The 24,610-nt window shown below is 35.9% G+C and overlaps 1 protein-coding gene across 12 annotated transcripts in view; it reads right to left on the minus strand.

Annotated features, from left to right (window-relative positions):
- The window catches only part of Ppfia2 (PPFI scaffold protein A2), a 345,304-nt gene that overhangs the window by 128,822 nt on the left and 191,872 nt on the right, over window positions 1-24,610 (minus strand). For all 12 annotated transcript variants that reach the window (XM_075954444.1, XM_075954445.1, XM_075954443.1 and 9 more), the window contains 2 exons: window positions 8,817-8,918; window positions 1,993-2,157 (listed from right to left, as the gene is read on the minus strand). In XM_075954444.1, the coding sequence (XP_075810559.1) occupies window positions 1,993-2,157; window positions 8,817-8,918 (267 nt within the window). The remainder of the gene's footprint in view (window positions 1-1,992; window positions 2,158-8,816; window positions 8,919-24,610) is intronic.

The raw sequence follows: 24,610 nt of genomic DNA on the forward strand, positions 1-24,610 counted from the left end.
ACATTGACATTTTCAAATGCTAAGTAAAATATTAATGTACTGAAAGAAATTTGCTTATATTAAGAAGTGGTTCAAAGGTTTGCTCTATTATAGATGATCATTACAGCGGCTGTAGGTAGATATTGTTATTATCTTCACCTGAAAAAAGAGTTGTGATCTAGAGCAACTGAGCCAGTTATGCAGACCAATCTACTCCAGAGGGGAATCTCAGAATTTTGCAAGGATAGCTTCATAGGCACCAGTTTAGTTGCTCATGAACTTGCCAAGGTCTATGAAACTTGTAGAAAGTTTTTAAGAGCTGTAATTATCCATAGAACTATATTAAAGTGTGCTTCATTGATCTATTCTCAGCTGATGGAGATTCTATATGATAATTGTCCTATATTCTTCTAAAGATATTCACAGAACAAAGTTCTGTGTGAAAAGTATTAGTTAATTTTTACTCTGATTAAAACCACTGACTCACTTAAGTCACGTCAAAGTTCTTACAGGGAACATAAAAAAAATCCCACATTCTCTAATATATTTATTTAATTCTTTCAATAGAGTTGTTTTCTTGGGAATACCATGCTGTTCTCACAGATCCAAGTCATTTTGGACACTGATCCTACTGATTAGGGCATCTGATCTATGGGTTCAACTCATTCTTTAGTATTTAGATAAAATATGATTCGTTTCTAACTCATTTGCTGTTCCTCTAAAACCAGACTGCACTTTTGTGATGGAATGTGTTTGTCACCACATGTCACTGATGTGTGAATGCCTGGGACCCTGAACTCTTTCCTCACAAGGGGAAAGTCATGCTTTGTGTAACAAACCTAACACAAGGCAAATATTCTATGAATTCTCATAGGATTTTATCATTGTATTTTCATGAATGGAAATATAAGAGAAACTAAATAAGTATAATTATTTGATATTAAACTTAACATGGCTAGTTAAATGACCTGTAGTTTTAATCTTCGAAGTTTTCATAGTTTTTGCCTCTCATAACCAAAATGAAAATGGAATACAACTTCTTCTTCCACTCTAGAAGACAGAATTGATGTTATTCTTGTACAAGAATTTCACATAATCCTCTGTTCAAAGAACTAGCTGAAAGACTGATGGTAATAATATATAAGAATATAAATATTAAGTGGAACTAAACTCTATGTACTAAAAACATAGATATAAACCTGCAATAATTCCAAGTTTGAATTTTAATGCTCAGAACTTGTCATGCATATTACAATGAAGTGCCCTAATTCTTGATATGCTAAATCCTAAGACTTTTGAAATTTTGAAATCACTTCTTTGAACTTTTTAAAAAATAGAAAATTGTGTCATAAATCTTGCCTAATCGCTAAAGGATATTACCTCCAGATAGCCCTTACATTTGTCAGTTGATCTTATTTTAACTGCAACTAAGAGAGATTTACAACTTACTTTTGGAAAGGCAGAAAGATGAGTTTTCTTTCTAATACGTTATATTGTCACCAGTAGAAACCACTGTGTATTTAAACTAAGATGTTAGCAACATCTCCACAAGGGAGGCTTCAAATACAGATGTCCAAAAGTTAAAGCCTGCCCAAATTCCACTTCAAAATACATGTGGCTTTTAGTTGCTTTTTTTTTTTTTGAGTCTATGACATCTATGGACCTGTACTTCAAAAAAAGGGAAAGGAGAGATGGCAAAAACAGAGGTAAAGAGACTAAATACTCATAGGCAGTACCAGAGTTCAAAAATCCTCTGGTGTAAGTATGTAATAGGGTCTAATTCTGACAATTTGTACATTCAGTGATATAAATAAAAGAACATGGTCCATCCACATGTTTAATATTTAGTGAGTGTTTGTGGACCGTCCACCCACCATCACTAAATTTTAAAGTCTTTTCATAGCTCAAAAGTGTTCTTTTCACCTACGTTACTTATTCATTTGTGTGAAAATAAGGAACTTCTGTCTAGTAATGGAAGAATAGTTTGAGTTGAAAATAATAACAGTACTGTACCTTTTCATCCAAGGCCTTGTGGTGCTCAAACAAAGATTTCAGAGCCTTGAGAACCTCCACCTCACTGGACACTCCTGAGGGAGACTGGGCCTGTCGCTTCACCACCGTCATCCTTAGTGACCTTTCATGGCGTGACACAAGGCATTCCAAGTGCTCCAGTAATAGCTGTGGGGTGGACAGAAAACACGGTTATCCTGGGAGGACAGCTGACCAGCCTGTTTTCATGAGCTCTAGCTTAAACTGTTAAGTTTTCACAGAACCCATGATAACCCAAGGGAATGCAACAGGGAAGAGAAACGGAGCACCACTTGGTTAACTCAAGGTTTATAAAACACATGAAAGCCAAACAGCCTCTAGTCATGTAACAAATCATGGAATAATAAGTGATGTCGTGCATTTTCCAACACGGTCATTCTCATCCTTCCTAACGCTGTGACCCTTTAATTCAGTTCCTCATGTTGTAGTAACCACCAACCATAACATTATTTTCACTGCTACTTCATAACTCCAGTGTTACTACTGTTATAAATCATAATGTTAATATTTGTGTTTTCTGGTGGTCTTAAATGATCTTTTGTGAAAGGGTCGTTTGAACTCCAAATGACGTCATGACCCACAGGTTGAGAATGTCTGTTCTAATGAGTCTTAGTCATCAAATCAAGACTTGAAAAACTGTGTATGGGCCAAGAAGATAGCTATGAGATAGTATTTGTTCCTTAAATAAATAAGTACAACTGCATAATACTTTTAATGTAATATTTTATGAATCCTTTAAGAATCGTTTTCAGAATATGTCCTAATGCTGGTTCTATTTGCTTGTTGCAATATAAACTGCATAGAAATGAGATCCTTTTGTGTATTTATGTAGCAGTCTTTGTGTACTTGGTGAGCAACTCAGCCGCCAACACAAACAAGTGGAAATACACAACTCATCTCTCAAGTGAAGTCATTTTCCCTGTGTGTGTACTGACCTGTGTGAAACTTAAACACAGACGGTGGGTACTTTGTGTTAATTCTTAAAGGCTCAGCTCATCAATATGCTTATAAGAACATGCACAAGTGTTTCAGCTATATGATGGTTATCAGAAACTGAATTTTATGATGAAATGTTTCCCTAATGTAAATGGGGTTATACAGATTCAATTAATATTTGTGAATCTTACATTGCCTGGTGCCAGTGTAGGACGAGAACCATATGGTATAATGTTAACTTGATTATTCTACCACTAAAGACAGCTGTTTCTATAGCCCTCTTAAATTTCATCACTCTGTATTCTTTAAGAAAGTTCTTCACACTGCAATTTCATTTTCCCAACAAAGAGAGAAGCTTTCAGAAAGGGTAAAAGAATTCTTTTTGATCTATGAGTACAGCAAATGAATCCCAAGTCTCTAATGACCTGGAGAAAAAAAAAATAAGTTTCCTCATCAGCTTTTGTAGTGAGTTTCTGGACTTTAGTTCTGAAAAGTCAGGCTACACGTATTATTTTTCTTAGCATTTTTTCCAAAGAACTAAGATTTCTTACTATCTGTAAAAGGTAACTGTCTGTTTAAGATAACTGCAATGAATTCTGCTTTCTACAACCAAAAGCACATGAACACTCAAGTTATTTGATTGTACTTACAGGTTGCATATTCTTCTAATTGTCATAGGCCATGGTCTGTTCACTTCTGTGTTAAATATGTTAGCTTTCTGGCTATGTCAGTTTCCTCCAAATAATACCCGATTCATAATTCATGATGTTTATTATTCATTTAGGTGATTTTTCCAATATCTTTCCCTCTAAATTTATTCATTTTATATATTCTAACCATCTAGATTTCTAATTTTACCTAATTCAGACCTGATGATTTCACTATAGACTCTGCCATTATCAGTAAGTGCAACTCCTTCATAGCTGGGGTTCTATTCTTCAGGCCAAGGTTGCTATATTTCCAGTTTGCCTATTTATATGTTCAATCTCAAAACCACATTCACTCAAGTCCTTGTACTATGCGGATTTGTTATGTCATGCCCACACTCTGTACACAACACCTGACATCTTACACCCCCCTTTCCATGATCATTCTTCTTGTGTGTGTCAACATCCAGAATTCAGACACCTGCCAATATATCCACTAACGCCATGGGGGTTCAGGATTCAGTGTCTCCTCCTGACTTAGTGCAACTTACATTTGTATTCTTTCATTCATCAAACTTCTAAAATTTAAAATATAATCTCGGTCACTCATGCGTTTGCTCAAGTCTTTAGTATTTTCTCATTTGACCAAAAGAAAGTCAGACTCCTTATATTTCGTAAGTGAAATCTATGTTATCTGAGCTCCTCTCTTTTGCTTACTTATCCCCTGCACTGATTTTGTTGAAGCATTTGTGTGTGGAGTTTTGCTTAGCTTTGTAAAATAGCAGGTATTTGTTTAGCTACATTGGGTTATTGTGCAAAGTTCTTTCCTTCTTTAACCAAAAATACTCCCCTTTAGTTACCTGCTTGCCCTTAGCACTCCACAATCTCTTACGTATATTCAGTCATGTCTCTTCTCAACAGGCTTCTCCAAGTCCTTACGCTGCTGCTTTCTTTTCCCAGGTGGAATCAGTCCCCATCTGCCATTTCCCTCCAGGTTGACTCTAGTCATTCATTAGTATAGGGTCTCTTAGGAAAGGAAGGTTTTCTCTTCTCCACTCACTTCTGAATGTTGATCACAACATTATCTCCAGGTCAAGATCATATTTGTTGAATGAAGAGAAAGCAGTTTATTAAAGTTGCAATTTATAGACTTAAAAGAAATAGGTATTTGAGAGATGTGTACTGAATAGATTTTTTTCTAAAGCAGCTGATTAGAGACAATAGAAAGTAAAACATCTTCCATGGTGTGTGGAGGAAAGATAGCTACATAAACAATCACCTATGATTTGTCTGAGGGATGGTCTGGGAAAGCAAGACCATGTTGACTTGAGTCATTATTGTGATGAGATATGTTGAAAAGCATGAAGAATACAAGCACAATGAGGCAAACTTGATGCTGTAAATTACACTTAATAAATTAAAAAAAATTAGGAGAGATTAACTTTCCAAATTTTAGAGTTGAGGCCAGAGAGTCCCATTGTTATTTAAAAGACAATACTTCGATATAAGAGAGCTTACTAAATTTCAGCACATTATAAATTCATACCTGCAACAGGTGTCTTGCATGGAAAAGCTCCCATGATAATCCAAAACGGCAGTAGAAACTGGCAAAGGGGTATTTGAATATTTTCAGGTGGGCTAGCCATATATCTCTGTGATTCTACCTGCCTCTCTGATGAAGGCAGTCCCATTGATTTTAGTAAATCTATAAAAAATTTCACTGAGAGTGTATGTCTTATCAATGAAATCTCTGCTTAACATATCCTAATATAAAAACTCTTCTTGGCTACAAATTTTTAACCAGAATGTGTGGTGATATATATCAAACTTTAAGAAGAGAAGGCTTCCAAGTTACTTTTTAAGTGTAATTTTTCCAACTTGTAATCTCAAAATTCTGAGAATATATGTGTAAAGAAGTCAATTGAAATAATTAGGAAACTTGGAATTAGATGTTTAATTTGACTATTTCCTCTTTTATTACATTATTACATTTAGCTAGCATCTAGGCACACATAGCCTAGCATTTTTAGTGAGCTGAGACTGCTATATATACTATCTGGGTTATATAGGACACTTCTGCGCTATTTTCTGGGTTCACATGCCATCTTCTAAGACCATCACCATGTTAAAAATCAAGGCAATTAAAAAGCAGGGGGACCCAAGATGTCTTGTACTCTGATTACTTTCTGATTTGTTGATTTTGATGATAGATCAACTTCATCATCGAATCTAATAGTTTACTTTGTGCATTGGCTTTTTGTATTATTTATTTCAATTCGTAAGTAGAATTGCTAATTTATTAATATGGAGAGGTTTATCAGAACCCTAGAAATTACAACAACCTTTTCCAATTAATGTCACAACTGTACACAGTCAGGTACTCTTTAATTTGAGAACGATGTTGGTGTTGTCTTTCCGCTCTCTTTCCAGTGGCAATGTGTAGGTGTTCATAGTAAGACAGCAAATAGTAAAAAAGAAATAATATAAAACAGACACATACACACACATATATATAAAGCTAACAGCATATAGTAATATACTATATAAACTAAGTCATATGTAACTATATCAATGAATATTTAATACAGCATTTTGGGGGAAGGAGGACAATATGTTTGGATCTTACACCTGTAGCTTTTATTTTGACTTTAGATGGTATCAAGGATGTCTGAAGTGTTTATGTAATCTAAGAAGTCATATTATCAGAATTTTATATTCCATAGGATTCAGAAACCTATTTTCCTTGATGTAATGTACAACAAAAACTTTGCATATTACCTTTTTAAGAAATATAGATTTTTTTTTGTTCACACTTACTATTAGTAGCTATTAATCTGGCTTCTAATCAACAACTTCTTTTTTTCTTATTGTCATACAGAAAGCTTTGTTTACTTCTCTTTCTATTCTTAGTAAGTATTTCAGGATAGCTCCCTATACCCTTGGGTCCTTTTCAGGTAAATAGCCAAATATGCCTGTGCATTCAGAGGGTTTAATATGTTGAAAGTCATATGGCTACTGAAATAAATCCCAATTCAAATCAGTCACAATTAAAACAAATGACATATGCCACATAGTGGGGTGTTGACTTTGAAGCAATGTTTCATCTAAGCCACCATAAATCTTTTGAAATCCTGTGTGGGTATAATGTGGGTAGCTCTCCTAGTGGCCCCGTGGATCTGAGCCAATGGCACAGGCATAGCATACATTGTAATACCTTTCTAATCCTCTGGTATTTTACTCATTGACCTTTGATGCATTTGACTTGCTTTATCTTTACAGTGGGGATAAGCACAGGATATTCTGCACATGGTTGTAAAATGTTGGGAGCAGTGAGACCCCAGATCCTGAATTTCTTGTAAACAACTTGTTTTCCCCTGATCTGAGTGCCTACAGCTGCTCTGAGCGCGTGATCTTCAGGAGTTCCTGATGGCAGGAGAGTGGTTTCTGGTGGGTTTGGCTGGGGCGTGGCTATCTCTACATAATCTGCCCCTGAACACAATAAAGGGGCATTCATGGGGAATTCAAGGATGACCCGTGTCGCTGTCTCTCTGTCTGTGTTTGTCTCTGTATTTTAACCTCCAGCCCCCTTGCCTGAAGCTCTCAAACTGGATAATAGCGCACCAAGCACAGACATGGGGGCGCGGTGCTCCGCCATTGGAGGTCCCCACCTAGATATCGGTAGTAAAATGTGATAAAGGAATGTAGAATGGACAGACATAGATGTACAAATGTAGGTAACAAAGTAATCCCATGCATTTTTACTGTGAGGATTCTTGAAAATCAAACCAAAGGTGTGCATTTCCCTGTAATACTCACTTTCCTTCCCCTACTTCCACGTTTATCAGTGCACTGTTACATCAGAGAAAGCCGGTTTATCTATTAAAGTTCAAAATAGCAGGAGAGGGCAGAGCAAATAATATGGCAGAAATGCTGAAATCTGCTTGGCAAAGCAGTACTATTTTTAATATTAAGAATGACCAAAATACACGAGGAGAGCAGCCATAATTTTAGCCCATGATCGAAACTGCCCTTGCAACGCGGAGGTGGGTGTTCCTTGGACTTTCCACAGGGCAGGGAACCCTGATTGTTCTTTGGGCTGACGAGGGAGGAGGACTTGATTGGGGGAGGGGGGAATGGGAGGTGGTGGCGGGGAAGAGACAGAAATCTTTAATAAATAAAGTCAACCCTCAGGAAAAAAAAAAGAGGTAATCTGTGTGACTGGGTCATAAAAGCCCTGATGAAAACCAAGTCACATGCACGGTGCACATGTGTGAATTCTTTTCACCGTGCAATCAGAACTTGATGAATAAAGGCAGAAAAGATTTGATGGTTTAACCTTCATGCAAGCAAGTTCACCTCTCACTGAAGTGGAGCTGCATTTGAATAACACTGTATAAGGCTAAGCATAAAATAAGTTGGCTTCTAATCACACTTTGTCTGCAGAAGGTTAACCCAGGAGAACTATGGCACTTAATATAATTTCACCTTCTTAATAATAAAATGACATGTATGACCATATAGAAATGGTTTCTACGTCCATCTAGCTATGAGACTGCAATAATTTAAGAGAAATACAATTTGCTATACATTCTGTGAAATTTAGTAAAATTTTATTCTGATCTACAAAAAAAAAATTACCTTTGATCTAATTCTGAAACTTATTCTTACATGGCACATCATCTGACTGATAATGTGCAGGAATTCCAAGAAGCAGAAAGTAGAAAGTCTGTGTAATAGACATACAATACAATGTCTATTAGAACTACCAACCTCTAAGACATCTAATGAAATAAACGTGGTGAGCCTCTTTTAATTGGTAGAGGTTGATCCAATAGCTTTCTAATAATCTTTACCTGTATTTTTAAACAAGTTCTTTGCTAGAGTAAAATGTGGATCAAATGCAGGGCACTACAATATAAGCAGCTCATGCCTTTGCTCTTTAAAAAAAAAAAAAACAATGAAGTAAAGGCCAGCAGAAATGGGGACATATTTTCAGGGCAACATAGTGATTTAGCAGAGACTATAATTTTGGTTTCTTTTCTTTTTATTTTGGGTATCATACCATGTTTCCTTCTTTGCAAAGGAACTGACAGTGCATTGAAATCTGCTCAAAGTACTCTGAAAGGTTTGGAAAGTTCTCAGCTGTGTGTGATGCGATGTGACCGTAGACTAGTTACAGATAGCAAATGAACAGCTAATACTTACTCTTGTGTTGTTTCTTTCAGCTTTCAGCTCTGAGATCTCTTCTTCCTTTTCTAGAAGTTGTTCCCGGCAAGCATTCAGTTCTTTAGTCAGTGCAGCAAATTCCTAGAAGGGAAATAAAAAATATTTGAGATGTATTTGTAAAAAAAAAATCTCAAGTAGGAACAGCATATTATAAACCATAAAATTTGAATTCTAAAAACATAAGAAAGTTCATATAGTTGACTGGTCAAGGCATCCTGCTCTTTTTTAAATATCTTGATTTATGGTTCCAAAATACTAACCCACAACATTTGTGACTGTGTAATATGTTGCTTCTATTTGTTTATAAAATATATTTTAAAGTATCACATTGCATTGAACTTAAGGCTAGTCTAAAATATTGCTAGAATATTTTGACTAAATTTATTTTTGCATGATTTCCATCTTTCTCAAGGACTCAGTACTCACTGCCAAAGGGTTACCCCAATAATAATATTTATTAATTCCACTGGATACTGCAAAAGTACAAATGATACTGAAGCCCTCACCTCAAAAGAGTTACAGGTTGGTTATACCTACTTACTATTGAATATTTCGCTTTCCTAAATCTTTTACTATCCATTTTCAAAAGTGTGCTTCAAACACTATCTTTAATTACATACTCATACTTTAGCATCACCTTGTCTTGTTAATGTTCTGTAGTATTTCACTGTAGTAACATAATTTGACCATTTAAGACAAGGTTGTTTTCATAGCCTTAGAGCTTAGTATAATTTCTAGACAATTGAGCAAAAAGTAAGCAAAAAATAAATCTCTTATCATAAGAATGAAACATTGGATAGCTTTTCTTATAAATTTGACTTAGGAATGAGGTAATATTTAAAACATTAATTAGCTAATCTTCATTTTCTGATTAAAACATTATAATTTCCTTAATATAAAAGAAACAATAACACTTTCTCACGTTTGCTGTTGTCTTTTACTTGTTAACTGACATTTATCTTATATAGAAGTGATATTATTACCAGCTATATCTTATTCTGCATGTTTAAGTGATGTAGTGATTGTCTGGAAAATTTAAAAATTCAAGAGAGTATGCAATGAATCTTCCCTGGTCCTGATATCTTCTCCAAGGAAGTGCAGAGCATGCCTAAAATTTAGTGATATGCCAGCAATAGTGTAGAAGCTCTTTATCATGTAAATAAAGTATCGTGCTTGTGCTGAACCTGAGGAACATGCACATAAATGAGAACCTGTGTGCTTAAAGAGTGAAGAAAGGAGAAACCATAATAAAAATATGTTCTCATATTTAACAATTTGAGCCTACTTCTCTGGAGAATTTCTTCACTCAGATTTAGTATTTCTTAATTGATGACTCCACATTGATCCCACTCAAGAAGCATGCATATAGCCAATGCATTGTTTCTTTTTTCTAGCATGTCTAAAACTATATTATTTAAAAATATTTATATATGATTCTAGGAACAAATCCATAGCCAAATGGTTTTGAGAGATAATATATGTTTTAGAGTTTGCCATTTCTAGATCCCTATCTATAAATAGTAGTGAAAATGTTAATGAATGTGAGTCAAATTTTGTGACCAAGAACTTTCAACAGTGCACAGTTATAGCTACAGGAAATTAATAAACTAATATAGTAACTTCACATGTTGGAATCTCATGCCAGGAGCACATTCATAGGTCAAATCTTCACTTAGCAAAAGAAGAGTTCAAAATTATAACATGTGACAGATTATTATTAGAAAGTGGTGAAGGCAATGAAAAATAAATGCTAAAACATTGTTCATGTTTTTTAAAGTCTAATCAAAGCAAATCAAAGCTGAACTTTCTCTAGGAGACCAGATACAAGAAATAGGTCCCTTGCCAAGTGGTGGCGGGGCACACTTTTGATCTCAGCACTCGGGAGGTAGAGGTAAGCGGATCTCTGTGAGCTTGAGGCCAGCCTGGTCTACAAGCGCTAGTTCCAGCACAGACTCCAAAGCTACACAGAAACCCTGTCTTGAAAAACGAAAAAATAAAATTCTTCAAACTATGCATTTTGTTCTCCAACCATAATTTAGCAAGTTTTACTTTCCCAACCAACAGAATTATTTTTGTTCAGACTATGTTTCTATTCGAATTTTAAAGATTGGCCAGAATCTACAAAAACCAGTGTCATGAAACAGCTGCAGACTGAAGAGAGTGGTACCCTCTCTGTCTTGGCATCACTCATGAGCATGACACACATCCCTTTGAACATTCAGTTCGCTGTGCCCTGTTTTAGGTGCTACAAAGCATCAGTAAAGGCAAAATCACTAGGTGATGTGTTTGTATTCAGCCATTCACCCCTGTAATATTTTTTATGGGATTTAAAATTTTTACCCACATTCATATGCTTTGCACACAAAATTGACTCTTGATATAGTAACAGTTCCTTTAAAAACACAGAAAAAAATAACTTCTTTCCCATTACTGTCTTTAAAAAATTGAGGGTGACATTTCCTATATGCCACTACAAGTCATGGCATTTCTGTGTATTCCCAGTTTGAAGATACATGTCTCTGAAAACATACAAAATATAAAAGGCTCCAAGTCAACTAATTTCTCTAATTTGCCATCACTCTGCCCCAGCCTCTATATTTCTCTTAAGTTATTGTTTTATGGTAACATCATTTTTAAACTAGAAAATTCTCTTAAAATTTAATATTATAATATTTTTCATTATGAAAGCCTTGTTTTTCTGAAAACACAAATGAGAAGACTTGTACAACATAAATTGGAGTAAAGTAACTATGGGTGTGGTGTGGAAGTAACTGCAAGTATCAGCAATAGCATCAATCTCCCCGAGTCTGTTAGATACCAGAGAAAAGCTCTCCTGCTCTGGGTCCTAATTGTGCTATCATCTTATACATTTGCATCTGAACTAAGAAGATGCTGAGGAATTCATAGAGTGGGTTAGACAATCATATCTCAAATGATAACTGTTACTCCATGAGTTCCATTCACTTAGGTTTTCTTCTGTTGTCTGCTCTGTTTGTTTTATATTTCTTTATCGATTTTGAGATGGGGTTTTGAAACGTAGGAGAGACTGGCCTCTAGCGTATATCTTCCTTTCTCAGCTTCTTCAGTTTTGAAATTACTGGCATGCCCTTTCTTGCTCAGTTCCATAATCAGTTTAGTAGATTGAATCAGTTTTTGTTTTGGTCCCTTCAGACCTAGGAAAGTAGACATTCATTCAGTTCTTGTGCCATTTACAGTCGCGAAGTAACCTGGGTAGAAGAAGGGAGGATACATAGATGAAGAAGCCTATATTCCTTTCCTCTCTTCAACTCAGCCCCCTTTCCACTCTGCCACCATCAGCAGCTGTTCGGCTTCCTGCAAGAAATGCAGCAACTCTACATTATGTTCACCTTGTGCTATAGGAATTCCTACTGTCAGTAGCCTTTAAGTTACCCGCCCTCTTGGGTACAGATGTACAGCACGCAGTCTGTCTCTTTTCTGGCTGCGGGATTCAGTTGCAGTTCTCAGTTCCAGCAGAGGATTGTGATTTGTGGGTCTACCCCTCAATAAATAACCCTCCGTTATTCTCCATTCTGAACTAGTGTGGGATTTCTTATAAGCATCCTTCTTCACCTTGAATCTTAGTTTGATTCCTAATACTAAACGTAGACGACTACCTGATGATGCTACCTTCCTGACTCAATTTCATATGCCCTGTTTAGTTGAGGTTTAATTATGGAAGATGAGATGTTACACTCACACAAGCACACACACATATGTTCTCCTTTACTACATTTTGCAAAGCTCTTATTGAATAGGTAAGTTCTTGCTTAAATAGAAAGTCAGAAAACTGTATGCCAAGAAGGGAATTTAACCTTTCTATTTCCAGTCCATGGCACCAAACAGTCTCCAGAGAAATTTCTGGAAATTTCCTCACTCATCTTGATGACAAATTTATCACTCTACTTTTCAATTAGACCTTCATTCTCTCTTCGTGTGAGTCACTTAATTAGCAAGGCCACATGGTCTCATTTTGTCAGCTATACATCGGAATAAATACCAGTTAAAGACTCATGAGTGCCAATCAGACTGTGAAGGAAGAGGAAAAATAAAGGGTGAGTTGAAAATCAGGTTCACTAAACACTGTCAACACCCACCCCAACCACAAATAGGCATGCTTGTGTTTTTTTTCACCAAACATTGGTGCCAATCAAAAACTAGTGCTCAGGAAACAACATATCACACAGAATCAGGCTTATATGGCCACTTAGAAGTGGATTAGATATCAACCGTGTTAACTGTAGTCATTTTTTATTTTTTGCGTTTATACAATAATAACATCATTTCCCCTTCCTTCTCTCCAAACCCTCCCACATACCCATCTTTGTTCTTCTATTCGAATTCAAGTCCTCTTTTTATCACATTGATTGTTGTTACATGTATGAGTATGTATGTGTGTGTGTCAGCATGTGCACATTACTGAGTATATTTTATGTGTCGTCGTGGAGCACAGTCCCAATGGTTTTATCTACAACAAAAACCCAGCACTTAGTGCTCAAGGATCATTGCAAAAGGAAGGAGAGAGATATTGTAAGAGCCAGAGGAAGAAGACATATTCCTGTGAGAGTGTGTCTACCAGAAATGTGAGAAGAAACACACCAATCATTTAAAAGTATTTAAAAATTATCTCCTTCAGACGATGCCATCCCCATTTACTATATTTTGGTGTTTCTTCTTGAAAAATTGGCTCTTCGAATTTTTGGTTCTGTCTAGAATATTAAGTAGAAGGTTCTCATTTATAATCTGCCTTACTTTGGGTATTATAGCACATAAATTTGCAGGCATAAAAGTAAGTATATCTCTGTACAAACCAGAGGATGTATTTTCTAAAACAAATGGATAATAGAATCATTGCATTAAAAAATGATAGCAATGCAGCAGAATAACTATGTCCTTAAAACTGTTAAAAATTTAAAAGTCTTCAAATATTTAGATATAAATGTTTTATGGCAAAGATTTTCCCCCATAGAAATTAATGCCTTGATATTAAGCCATTATATGTAATGTATACATATATGGATATTTGCATTGCTGTTATATAATAAAATGTGCTACTAATGACCTCTGTTTCTATAATTGCCTCCTAGACCCAGATAAGCCCAGGGAAACTGTCATCCAAAATTACAGTGTAAAACAGCTATGTCTCATGGTCTGCTTCAGGCAAGATAGCTCGAAGGAAAAGTCACTTGCATAAATAATGCAATTTGACAGGTACAATCAGACTAGGGAGTTTTACTGAGCTCTACAAACAAGGCTTCCCAAATTAAAAGGAAAGATACTGCAATGTTGGTACTGTTTTTTGTATATTGATATATTGAATATTGAATGTGAGTGTTCCTACCTCTATTTTGGTATAAGAGTATGCTTATATTGTATGGATACATCTATCATATCACAATGTACATTTCTACCTCTGGTACTATTTATGTAATAACATTGTTTACATTTGATAAGTAATGACATTGTTTACAAGTGAAGATCATTGTCTTCATACATTGCACAATTGTTTATTCCCTTAGTTTTCAAATTAGATAGGTATTGAGAATTACATGTTTGTCATATTATTTTTAGGTTAATCAGGTTTTTTAGATACATAGAGATTATTTTCAGTATAGATAGTATAATCTTCAGCTTCTTTGAAGAGCTGTAGAAAATGGCCTTTAATCTAACCTAGAATTCTGTGCCATCGAGACACAATTTACTCCTGGCAACACCACTCTACTCCCGAGAGAACGTTGAGCACCAAAGACACTCCACTGGGAGCTTGTCTTCCTGGCAGAACTGGCCTTTGGGTTAAGAAAAACCCATACCTCAACTACTGACTAAGATATAAACAGGATTGTCTTATCTTGCCAAGACAGGGTAGGATAATCCTAAGAAAGTTCCTTGCATTTGAGAATGGTATGTCAGTTATGTTAGGCCTTAGCCAAAGTTGGTTGACTCAACATTGCAAACGAGATTTTGGGTGATTGCCCAGGCAGTCAGTTGTCTCTGTCATTTGTTGCACATTTTGGATATCTCTTTTTTGTTAAGTAATATTTACTCCCTTCTCAGATCTTTGATGGAGTTGAAGATTATTTAATTGTAGTTACTCTTTAGCAAAACTTTTGCTCTCAATATTGTTTGTTATATTTATCATTTGTTATTATTGTTATAGTTATATTTGGTTTAGTTGTGTCTTATTTAGACAAAAGGGGGAGATAAAGGGGTTAAATCAGCTCCCTTTAGAGGGCGGGGTTTGCCTCAGGCGAATCCATGCCAATAAAAGGTGCGCGGAGAGGCGCTCGGCCCTTTTTGTTCCTCGCTACCTGTGCTACGCTGGAACTTTGGTTCAGTAAGTTTAACAATAAACTGGTAAATATTCTTTGATATCTGCATTGCCTTTATTTTGTGCCGGTACACTGCAACTCTCTGCAAATTCTATTTTGTGCCTTTTGATTATTTCTACATATGCTACCTACAGAAGTTTTCCCCTTCTTCCTAAAACTGCCGAATGGATTATTCAACACACCACAGTACTCTGGAGGCTGGCACAGACGTCTATGCCTAAGATAGCAAGCTGCTAAGGCCTTTCATTTTTTTTTTTTTAATGGCAACTATGTTCATGAGTACTTGCTAAACTTCTGTTTTCAAAACCTTCCAATCAAGGCAGCTAGACTCTTGTAAAATATGGATATTTGTTGAAATCAAACCCTGTTGCTGTCAGGCAGTCTCTGGCTGTTTAATCATCTAGCCCTGCTTCTCCCATGAGTCATTCACTGTCCTCCTACTGAAATTCGTCTTGCATCCTTTTTGCACTCAGCTCTGTAAGCAGTAATTTGTCAATCAGTACTTTTTACATACAAACACATGCGCAGACGCCCCAGGTGGCGAATGTTCTGTAACTGTTGAATCCCGAATCAAGAGAGTAGATAATTAATGTAGATTGGTCGGAAACAAACTTATAAGAAAAATAGTTTTTTTTTGATTTGGGGGATTTTTTTTTGGGGGGGGCTTTTATTTTATAAGTCAAATCATCTCCCTTGCTGTCACTTTAGTATGCTTTCTGAGGGTCCTCCCTTTTTTGCCTTCATGAGCTTGTTTGGAATTATCCTGCATCTGTGAACCATGGCACTCTCAGAAGACTTGGGTGTTCCTGCCCTAATGGTTATTTTTTATGCTGACAGAAGTTGAAGTGCAGGTTGCTGGGGAGAAAAGGCATCAATGGTATTATCCAGTTCAGGACTCTGTATGCTACAAGATAGACCTACTAGCCAAGAGGTCCCCACTAGTCCAGCAGTGGCATGACTCTTATGGGGTGAGACAACAAACACACTCTGACCGAGTTTAACGCTTACTTCAGAGGAGAGAATTTTGTGTTTAACCCTACAACTGGTTAAGCTTATCCTAAAGAGATTGCAGGCCCTTGCAATTCTACTTTGCTACCTGGTTTGTTGTCACATTTGCTTTTCAAATATTTATGTTTCTAGCTGGGCAGTGGTGGCCCATACCTTTAATCTGAGGACTCAGGAGACAGAGGCAGGCAAATCTCTGTGAGGTCAAAGCCAGCCTGGTCTACAAGAGCTAGTTCCAGGACAGAATTCAAAGCTACAGAAAAACCCTGTCTCAAAACAAATGCACAAACAAACAAAATTTAATATTTCTATTCATAGACCCAGGATGCTCCCAGACTTGGCCAGTGTGAAGTAGGCAATGTCAAAATGCAAAGACTAGGAGACTTAGGTGGGTTGTATCTCTCACCATAACCCCAGATCACTTACCATCAAAGATCAAGAAAGGTTTCAGAAGACAGGGCACAAAAAAAGGTAAGGGCTTGAGGATGAGAAATAGTGCTGCGAAATACAGACATCTGGTCTGGATGCAGCTATAAAATTCCTGAACTCAAACCAAGGTCAGTTCATCCACAGTCCTCCACAGACGAGGGAGCTGCTCACCCCTCTTACCAGGGAGACACTGATAACTGATAACTGCTGGGACAAGAAAAATCATTCTTATAGTTTAAAAAAGTGTATACGACAGTACTGAGATTGGGAAGTGGACAGAGTCCCACCACTAACCGTGAGTTATTTACAAACGATACCCACCAGGAAAGAAAAAAATAGTGACCTTCCCTGGAGTGGTACTGGGTATATTAACCACACTCCAGGACAGACAGAATGTCCAGGAGGAGCTTTCCAACACAAAATAGAATTTTTATTTTTTGGAGGGTAAGAGGGCATTGCTTTTGTCTTATTGTTTTTTTGTTTGTTTTGACTTCAGTTTTTGTGTTTTCTTTTTTTAAAGATAGAAGGGGGAGGGGAGAAAGACCACAGATTTGGGTCAGTAGGTAGATAGGGTTGTTTTGAGAGAAGTTGGTGGAGGAGAAACTTGATCAAAATACATTATATGAAAAGAATTTTTTAAAAATAAAAGTATATATGAAAGAATAAGAAAATACCTCTCTACTTTTTGTTTAGCAAGTTTATCCCAATTTAAAAAATTATATTATAGACTAAACTATCAAATAGTGTTCAACAAGATTAATGCCCACAAAGATATAAAGCTATAAAACAATTTTTTGGATATTGCAAAAATTCTTTTATTTTATTTACATTTATTGTTTTATAGATAGAATCTCACTATGTAGCTCTGGGTTGCTTGGAACTTGCTATGTAGACCAGGCTATATTTGAACTTAAAGAGATCTTCCTGTCTCTGTCTCCCTAATGCTGGGGTTAGAAGTCTATATTCCCACATACAACACAAAATTGCTTTTTAATGGAACACTTTTTCCATTTTGTCCTGTCTACATTCCTCTTCAAGAGATAATACAGGTCCTCAATTAGTACTTAGTTATTAAATGTAACAATAGCATAAAGCACAATTTGAGGCATTTTCAGTGAAGCCAGGTGTTTGTTCCCAGAACTGTTGCTTAAGGGATCCCACCTATCAACTAGTCTGGCAAGATTCAGGGATTCTTGACACAGTCAGCAGAACTCAGCTTGATGAAGGCAATACAGTCCTTAGTCTCAGGCTCTAAGTCTGAGAACTTCCCTTTTCCCTAACCCTGTCGTGATACACACAGAAAGACACAGACACAGGGCCCTTAGAATCATGTTGGAGTTACTAATTTCAAATTTACTGTCCATTTGACCTACTTCACTTATCCTTCCATTTTTGTTACATCCACCTAGGTATGTTCTGATTATGTCAAGCATATGAATGAGGAGAGAGGAAGAGCCTCGGAGACAATTTCTCAGAGGAACCAAGGTTTCAGCTTTAGAATAAAATTATTGTTATGTCTTTGATCCTGACTCGTCTATATGGAAGGGAAAAGAAACAATCTTTTACCTATGACAATGTGCAGATGGCATCTTTAGTTATTATATGCTTGAATTATTTGGAAGTTTATTAAAAATATAACCTTTTAGATGCGTTAGCAAAAATTGCCAGGCTCAATAAGCATTGCTGCTAACTCGTATTAAGGCTGAATCCTTGCCAGCTAGTCTTTTGGCAGGAAAAGCCAGGTTTCCATAGCTCTGACAGTGTGAAGCAGGAGATATGCTTAACAAGATGCTGTGTATTAATTTGAAAGGCTTTAGCATCTGGTTAGATAATACCTGCTGTGGAAGACACACAAAATAGTATTCAAGATGACTATTTTAAAAATCCCAGCAAAGCTCTAACTAAGCAAAACAAAATCAAGCCATGTCTTTCTTGCAATCAAGAGAATTATAATTACATAACCCACAATGTTTGAACTAGGATCCTGTTGACTCTTCACTGAGCTAAAATGTTGGAGTGGGTCCTATTGAAGCTGTAGAGCTTATGAAAACATTTTTCTGCCATTGAGAATTTTACTGAGTGCATTTAGGATGCTTCGAGCTTAATACTTGGTGCCCTGTACTTTGCATGTCGTAATAATGTATAGAATTCTCCAAAGAAGAGGAAGAGGTAATAGCATTAAATAACAGAGAAAAACCAAGCTGAGAAAAGGAAGCTGAATTGTTTCTACTAGACAAGCATTCTTTTCTGAAAGAGTGTCCTGGTGCAAGGAATGTAACTGTCTAGGACCAGAAGCACACACAAGAGTGTGAGTGTTCCGGAATTATTATAGAGTCATTTCAGAGTCACAAAACACGCAAAGCATTATGGTTTACTCACATGTGAACCAAAAATAATCTCAACATAGTTTAATTGTCCGTGAATTTGAGGGATTTGTCTTTCCCACAACACTTTAAATAAAATTTCTGTTTGGCGATTCTATTCCTTGCATCAAAGCAATAGATTGACATTTTATTATCTTTATTGTCTCTACAAAATGGACTGAATGCTTAAAATAACACAATGCCATAAGTTATTTCTGACAGTGTAATATGTCAGGGTAAAATTATGATAAATAAAAAGAAATACAATGCCGTGTGATAATTGAAGTGATCGGGTTACATGGAAAACGCTTTGAGTCTACAGGCACTATCAAAATGTGCCTTGTAGGCTGGATGTTTGTAAAGGGAATGGCTAAGAAGAAATCATGCACAGTTTTCTGAGAAAAAATATATCCCTAATATAATAAAAGTATAATGCCCCTGTGATAAAAGATATGGATACATTTTAGCTCATAATGGTTCATAAATATGATATTAAAAGTACATATAACTTAAGAGCAAATATAAGAGCTGATCATCACCAGCAATGTGCTGAACAGAATTTATTCTGAATCCCCAGCTCTTACATGCTGAGTATTTAGAGATAAGACTTATGAAAATTGATATATTTAGATGAGTTTGTGAAGATGGATCTCTGATAATGATAAAATCAAAGGATCACTGCAATCTCAATTTAAAAAATTCCTAACTTCTAAACAAATGATCTATCTAGTTAGTTTTCACATAAGAAAATACACCATATTTTTTCTTTTCTATGAAAGGAAGGAGATTCTCACCAGAACCTGATAATTATGGTATGTGATACTGACTTGTTGTAGGCTCAAGACCTATCAAAACTAAACCTTTGTTGTGTAAGATAACTAATATATAATATTGTATGTGATATTTTTGTCATGATAGCTCAAGATTATATCCCGTTAAAAACCTATACTTGAAGTTAAATCAAGGAAGTAGAAGACAAGCCATAGATAGAATAGGAACAATTATTTGCATAATCAAACATCTGATAACGATTATGATTCTAGAAAATCAAAGGATCACTGCAATCTCAATTTAAACAATTCCTAACTTCTAAACAAATGATCTATCTATAAAATGTCCAAACACAACCAATATGACTTGGGGGAACATAAATGGAAAGCTCAATAAGATACAACTTCATAACTATGATGTCGGCTATGAAAAAAACATGGATAATAAGTATTAACAAGGCATGAAAACATTAACAACAAAAATTTGAACTGGTAGGCTGCTTTTAAAGCAGTCTGGCACTTTTGCAAATAGGCAGTCATAGAATTATCATGTGAACTAGCAATTACACTTCTAGGTACACAGCTAAAAAACAAACATAAAATGCCTGCACAGAAGCGCATACATAAAAACATTCTCACTGTGGCTCTGATTGTTTACTTTATTTGTTATATTCAAAAAGAGTCTCAATATACTTTCAAGATGCTCATCAATTCATTACATAGCCCTGATTGACCCCATGGTCTTCAAAGCTACTCCTTTCTAGTTTGAGGATTACTGGTAGAAACTACAAGTACCAACCCCAGTTAAACAGCTGAATCAATCCTAGTGCCCAACAAACAAACAAGAGTGGATTTAAATGATACTACAGAACTTTTTCAGAACTTATTTGCATGATAACACTAATCCGAGGTCTAAAAAATTAAAACCTAAATACCCAGTAACTATTGTATGTAGCAATTATATTGTACAGATGATCTATGGAATTGATTTCCTTGAATAATAGTGATTTGCTTCTTGGAATGAGCTTATAAATCTAACATGATCATAAGAGTGAATAAACTTCTGCAAAATTTTGTTTTAGATCGTTTTGGATACTTACTGGAAAGTGGGATTGCTAGATACTATGGCCTTTCTACCTCTAACACTTTAACTATTGTCAAACTGTTTTCCATCAAAGTAGCACCACTTTACATTCCCAGCAACTTCACCTCAGCATCCCCTTAGTATTCTGTTTTTTTTCTTTCTTTCTTTTTATTTTTTTTTGTTTTTTTGTTTTTCGAGACAGGGTTTCTCTGTGGTTTTGGAGCCTGTCCTAGAACTAGCTCTTGTAGACCAGGCTGGTCTCGAACTCACAGAGATCCGCCTGCCTCTGCCTCCAGAGTGCTGGGATTAAAGGCGTGTGCCACCATCGTCCGGCCCTCCCCTTAATATTCTTTTGTCAAATGATTATTATTATTATGTGAGAGAGGGATTATCATTATTTAATGTATGTGTACAAGAAAGAGAGAGAGGGAGACACACACACACACAAACACATTCAGAGAGAGAGAGAGAGAGAGAGAGAGAGAGAGAGAGAGAGAGAGAGAGAGAGAGAGAGCAGAAAGAGCAGAAAGAGCATACAAGTGCCATGCTGTGCATATGTAGGTTAAAGGATATGAGCTCAAAAAAATCTTCTAATTATGCTATGCAAATTGTAATGCTAATATTAAAAACCTTGAAAATATATATTTTTTAAAATTTACATCATGAAAGAACTAATTTCTTCTGATTTATATTGAATTGTAAGTCAATATTTAATTATGGCATCCCTGAGAATTCTACAAATTCCACAAGAAGAAAATTCCCCAGAAAGAATGTGCCTTTTTAATCATGCCCTGTGATTCAAAGACCACCTTAAGTTTAAATACCTGTTATAACTTTGTACACCAGGAACATAATGATCTGCATTCACTCTGTTAGTATCTTTTTTTTTTCTGATTTTTCAAGACAGGGTTTCTCCATAGCTTTTTGGTTCCTGGCCTGGAACTAGCTCTTGTAGACCAGGCTGGCCTCGAACTCACAGAGATCCGCCTGCCTCTGCCTCCCGAGTGCTGGGAGGATTAAAGGCGTGCGCCACCACCGCCCGGCTTCTGTTAGTATCTTAATTTACTTAAGACATGTATTACTGGTGTCCCAAATGTATTTCTGATGACAGGGAATTCCTTCAAGTTGTTCCATTGTTGAGACCGAACCACCTTAGTGATTGTAAATTTTTCATTCCTTCCTAGTTTGAAGGTCTGTCAATTGTTGACGATGGGCTGGCAACTCCAACTTTCTAGTTGACAAAAATCAACAAATATCCTCAGGGTGGTCCAACATTCAAAATACACTGTGACTTTTATCTAATAGTGCATTATATTTTATTTGCTAATTTATTTTTGTGAATAACAATATATATTTAAAAACAATTGCATTATATTTTATTTGAGTTTCCTCAATGGATAAATCTTTTTTTTTCCAAACAGACAAAAACAGAAGTAATTAATCCAGAAGGCATTGCGATTCTAAATACATATTCATCAAACTCTGGCACCTCTGAAATCATATTAGTGGACTTAGCCAAAGATGAACGCTGGCTCAGCAATGGTTGGTGATTTCAGCACCCTACTTTTCCCAAATTACTCCCTGTATCCTAACTGAACAGAGTGCCCTCAATCTTAAAATGACCAGCAAATGAATCTCTAGAATGTATCCTAAAATTAGATAGTAGAAGTAGAAAACTCTAGGAATGTGGTAAAAGCACTGACATACATTTTACTTACAAAAACTGAAAATCTGTATAAAATGTAGCAAAATGGAAAAGTTTAAGAGAGGAAGTTCCGTTCCGTTTCCAAAGTTTAATATTTTAGATTATATACAATGTACACTTAAATTTTACTAAATACCCTCACACCATTATGAACATAGTAATTTCAAAGCGCTTCCTAGAATAACTTCTCCTAGCATTACGTTTCATTCCTTTTGTCGAGACTGACACCCTGCAACCTGTTGAGCTGCCTCCAGGCTGTGCAGCACACTCTAGGCTTTGAGCTTCATGAGCTGTCATGTATGCTTGGGTCGGCTTTGGTGATGCAGCTGTCTTTGAGACATTTCTACTTCTTAAAGCAACCCCTCACCCCTATTCCTATAAGTAACTCCTATACAACTCATTGATTTACAGAGTGTACGTTGCACTTTTGTGGTTTACTTGTCTCTTCCAGGATCTTTTCTCAAGTGCTAAAACACAAGAGAGTACCTTACCTAAAGGGCAAATATGCACTCTCAGCCGAGTCTTATGACCTGCTTTGTCAATAAAAAGATATTTGTTTTAAAGTTTAGGTTTGAAAATTCTCCTGACTAGATCTAAATAACACTTAGAAAACAAATAAATCATAGTCCCATAAACTAAAAATGAAGATATTTTCTTCTGTGCCATGATGTATAACACAAATTTTAAAAGTATTGAACAAGACATTACACACAATGGCACCATATATTATAAATGTAAGATTTTATATATTAATATAAAACTATGAAATATAGAGATTACAAAAAATTTAGACATCCTTAATCATAGGTGCACTGGTCACACTATATAAATTATCGAAGCTACCATATAGATTTGGGGATAAATGATTTGCTAACTTTAGTTAAAACAAATCATTTCAATTTATAGTTACATTTATTAAATTACAATATAAACATTGGCATAATTTAGGACATTTTAAAAAAATATTGATGTTGGATTAAATTATCTTTAGATGCAATATAACAGAATTCATTTATGTGATATATAAAACTTTCAGCATATATCAGTATTACACAGTTTATTTACCTAAATTTATTGACTCGTCAGAGCAACTATGTTAGCCTTTGAGCCAAGACATCTAGTGCTGAGATTTCAGCTTTGTAGTAATAATGTAATCCAAAGTCAATTAAGTAATTTGAGCAAAACAGTATAAACTGATATGCAAAGGAGGAATATTTAAGAATATAAGCTTACTGAAAAGATAAATGAGAAAGTATTACTAGACATATTGTAACAGCATTTTCTAGACTAAGCTGCAACCGGGAAATTTTTATTTACAGTGAACACATATAGTATTCTAAGCTATAGATACTTAGTGATAATTCTATTCAGTATATTGCACTTATATTTTTAACATTATATTATTCCAGGTCCCTTTAATATACCCCTCCCTGCCCTCTCCAATTTGTGGTCCCTTTTTTTATACTAATTGCTAGATATGGATAGATATATAAAAGATTCGCGTCATCACTGGCTTTAGGGAGCCTTTTTGATTAAAGGAAATAAAATATGCAAGCAACAAAACAGTCTGCTGAGCTTTGGAGTCTCTGGTTTCTCAACTGGACATGCCTGGGATGGCTTATAGCGTCCACTATCTACCATTAGTCTGTTTACATGAGCAATAAAAGTGACTTTTGATATTGTAGTGGTTTGAATGAGAATGGCCCCCACAGACACTTACATTTGAATATGTGGTCCCCATTTTTTCCCCAAACTTGCCCATGTAGACTCTTCCTGCTCTCCTTTAAACTCCTTTTATCTTTTTAGGAAGGATTAGGAGATGCAACCCTGTTGGAGGAGGTGTGGCTCTGTTGGAAAAGGTGTGGGTGTGGCCCTGTTGGAGGAGGTGTGGCCTTGTTGGAGGAGGTGTGGCCCAGATGGAGGAGGTGTGGCTCTCATGGAAGAGGTGTGGCCCTAGGGACAAGTTTGCAGGTTTATGTTCTCTGCCTCCTGCTTTCAGAAGTCTCCGTTTTTCCTACCATCACAGACACTAACTACCTGGAATTGTAAACTCAGTTTAACACTTCCCCA

This window comes from Microtus pennsylvanicus, chromosome 20, assembly GCF_037038515.1.
Source record: "Microtus pennsylvanicus isolate mMicPen1 chromosome 20, mMicPen1.hap1, whole genome shotgun sequence".
Taxonomy (NCBI): Eukaryota; Metazoa; Chordata; class Mammalia; order Rodentia; family Cricetidae; genus Microtus; species Microtus pennsylvanicus.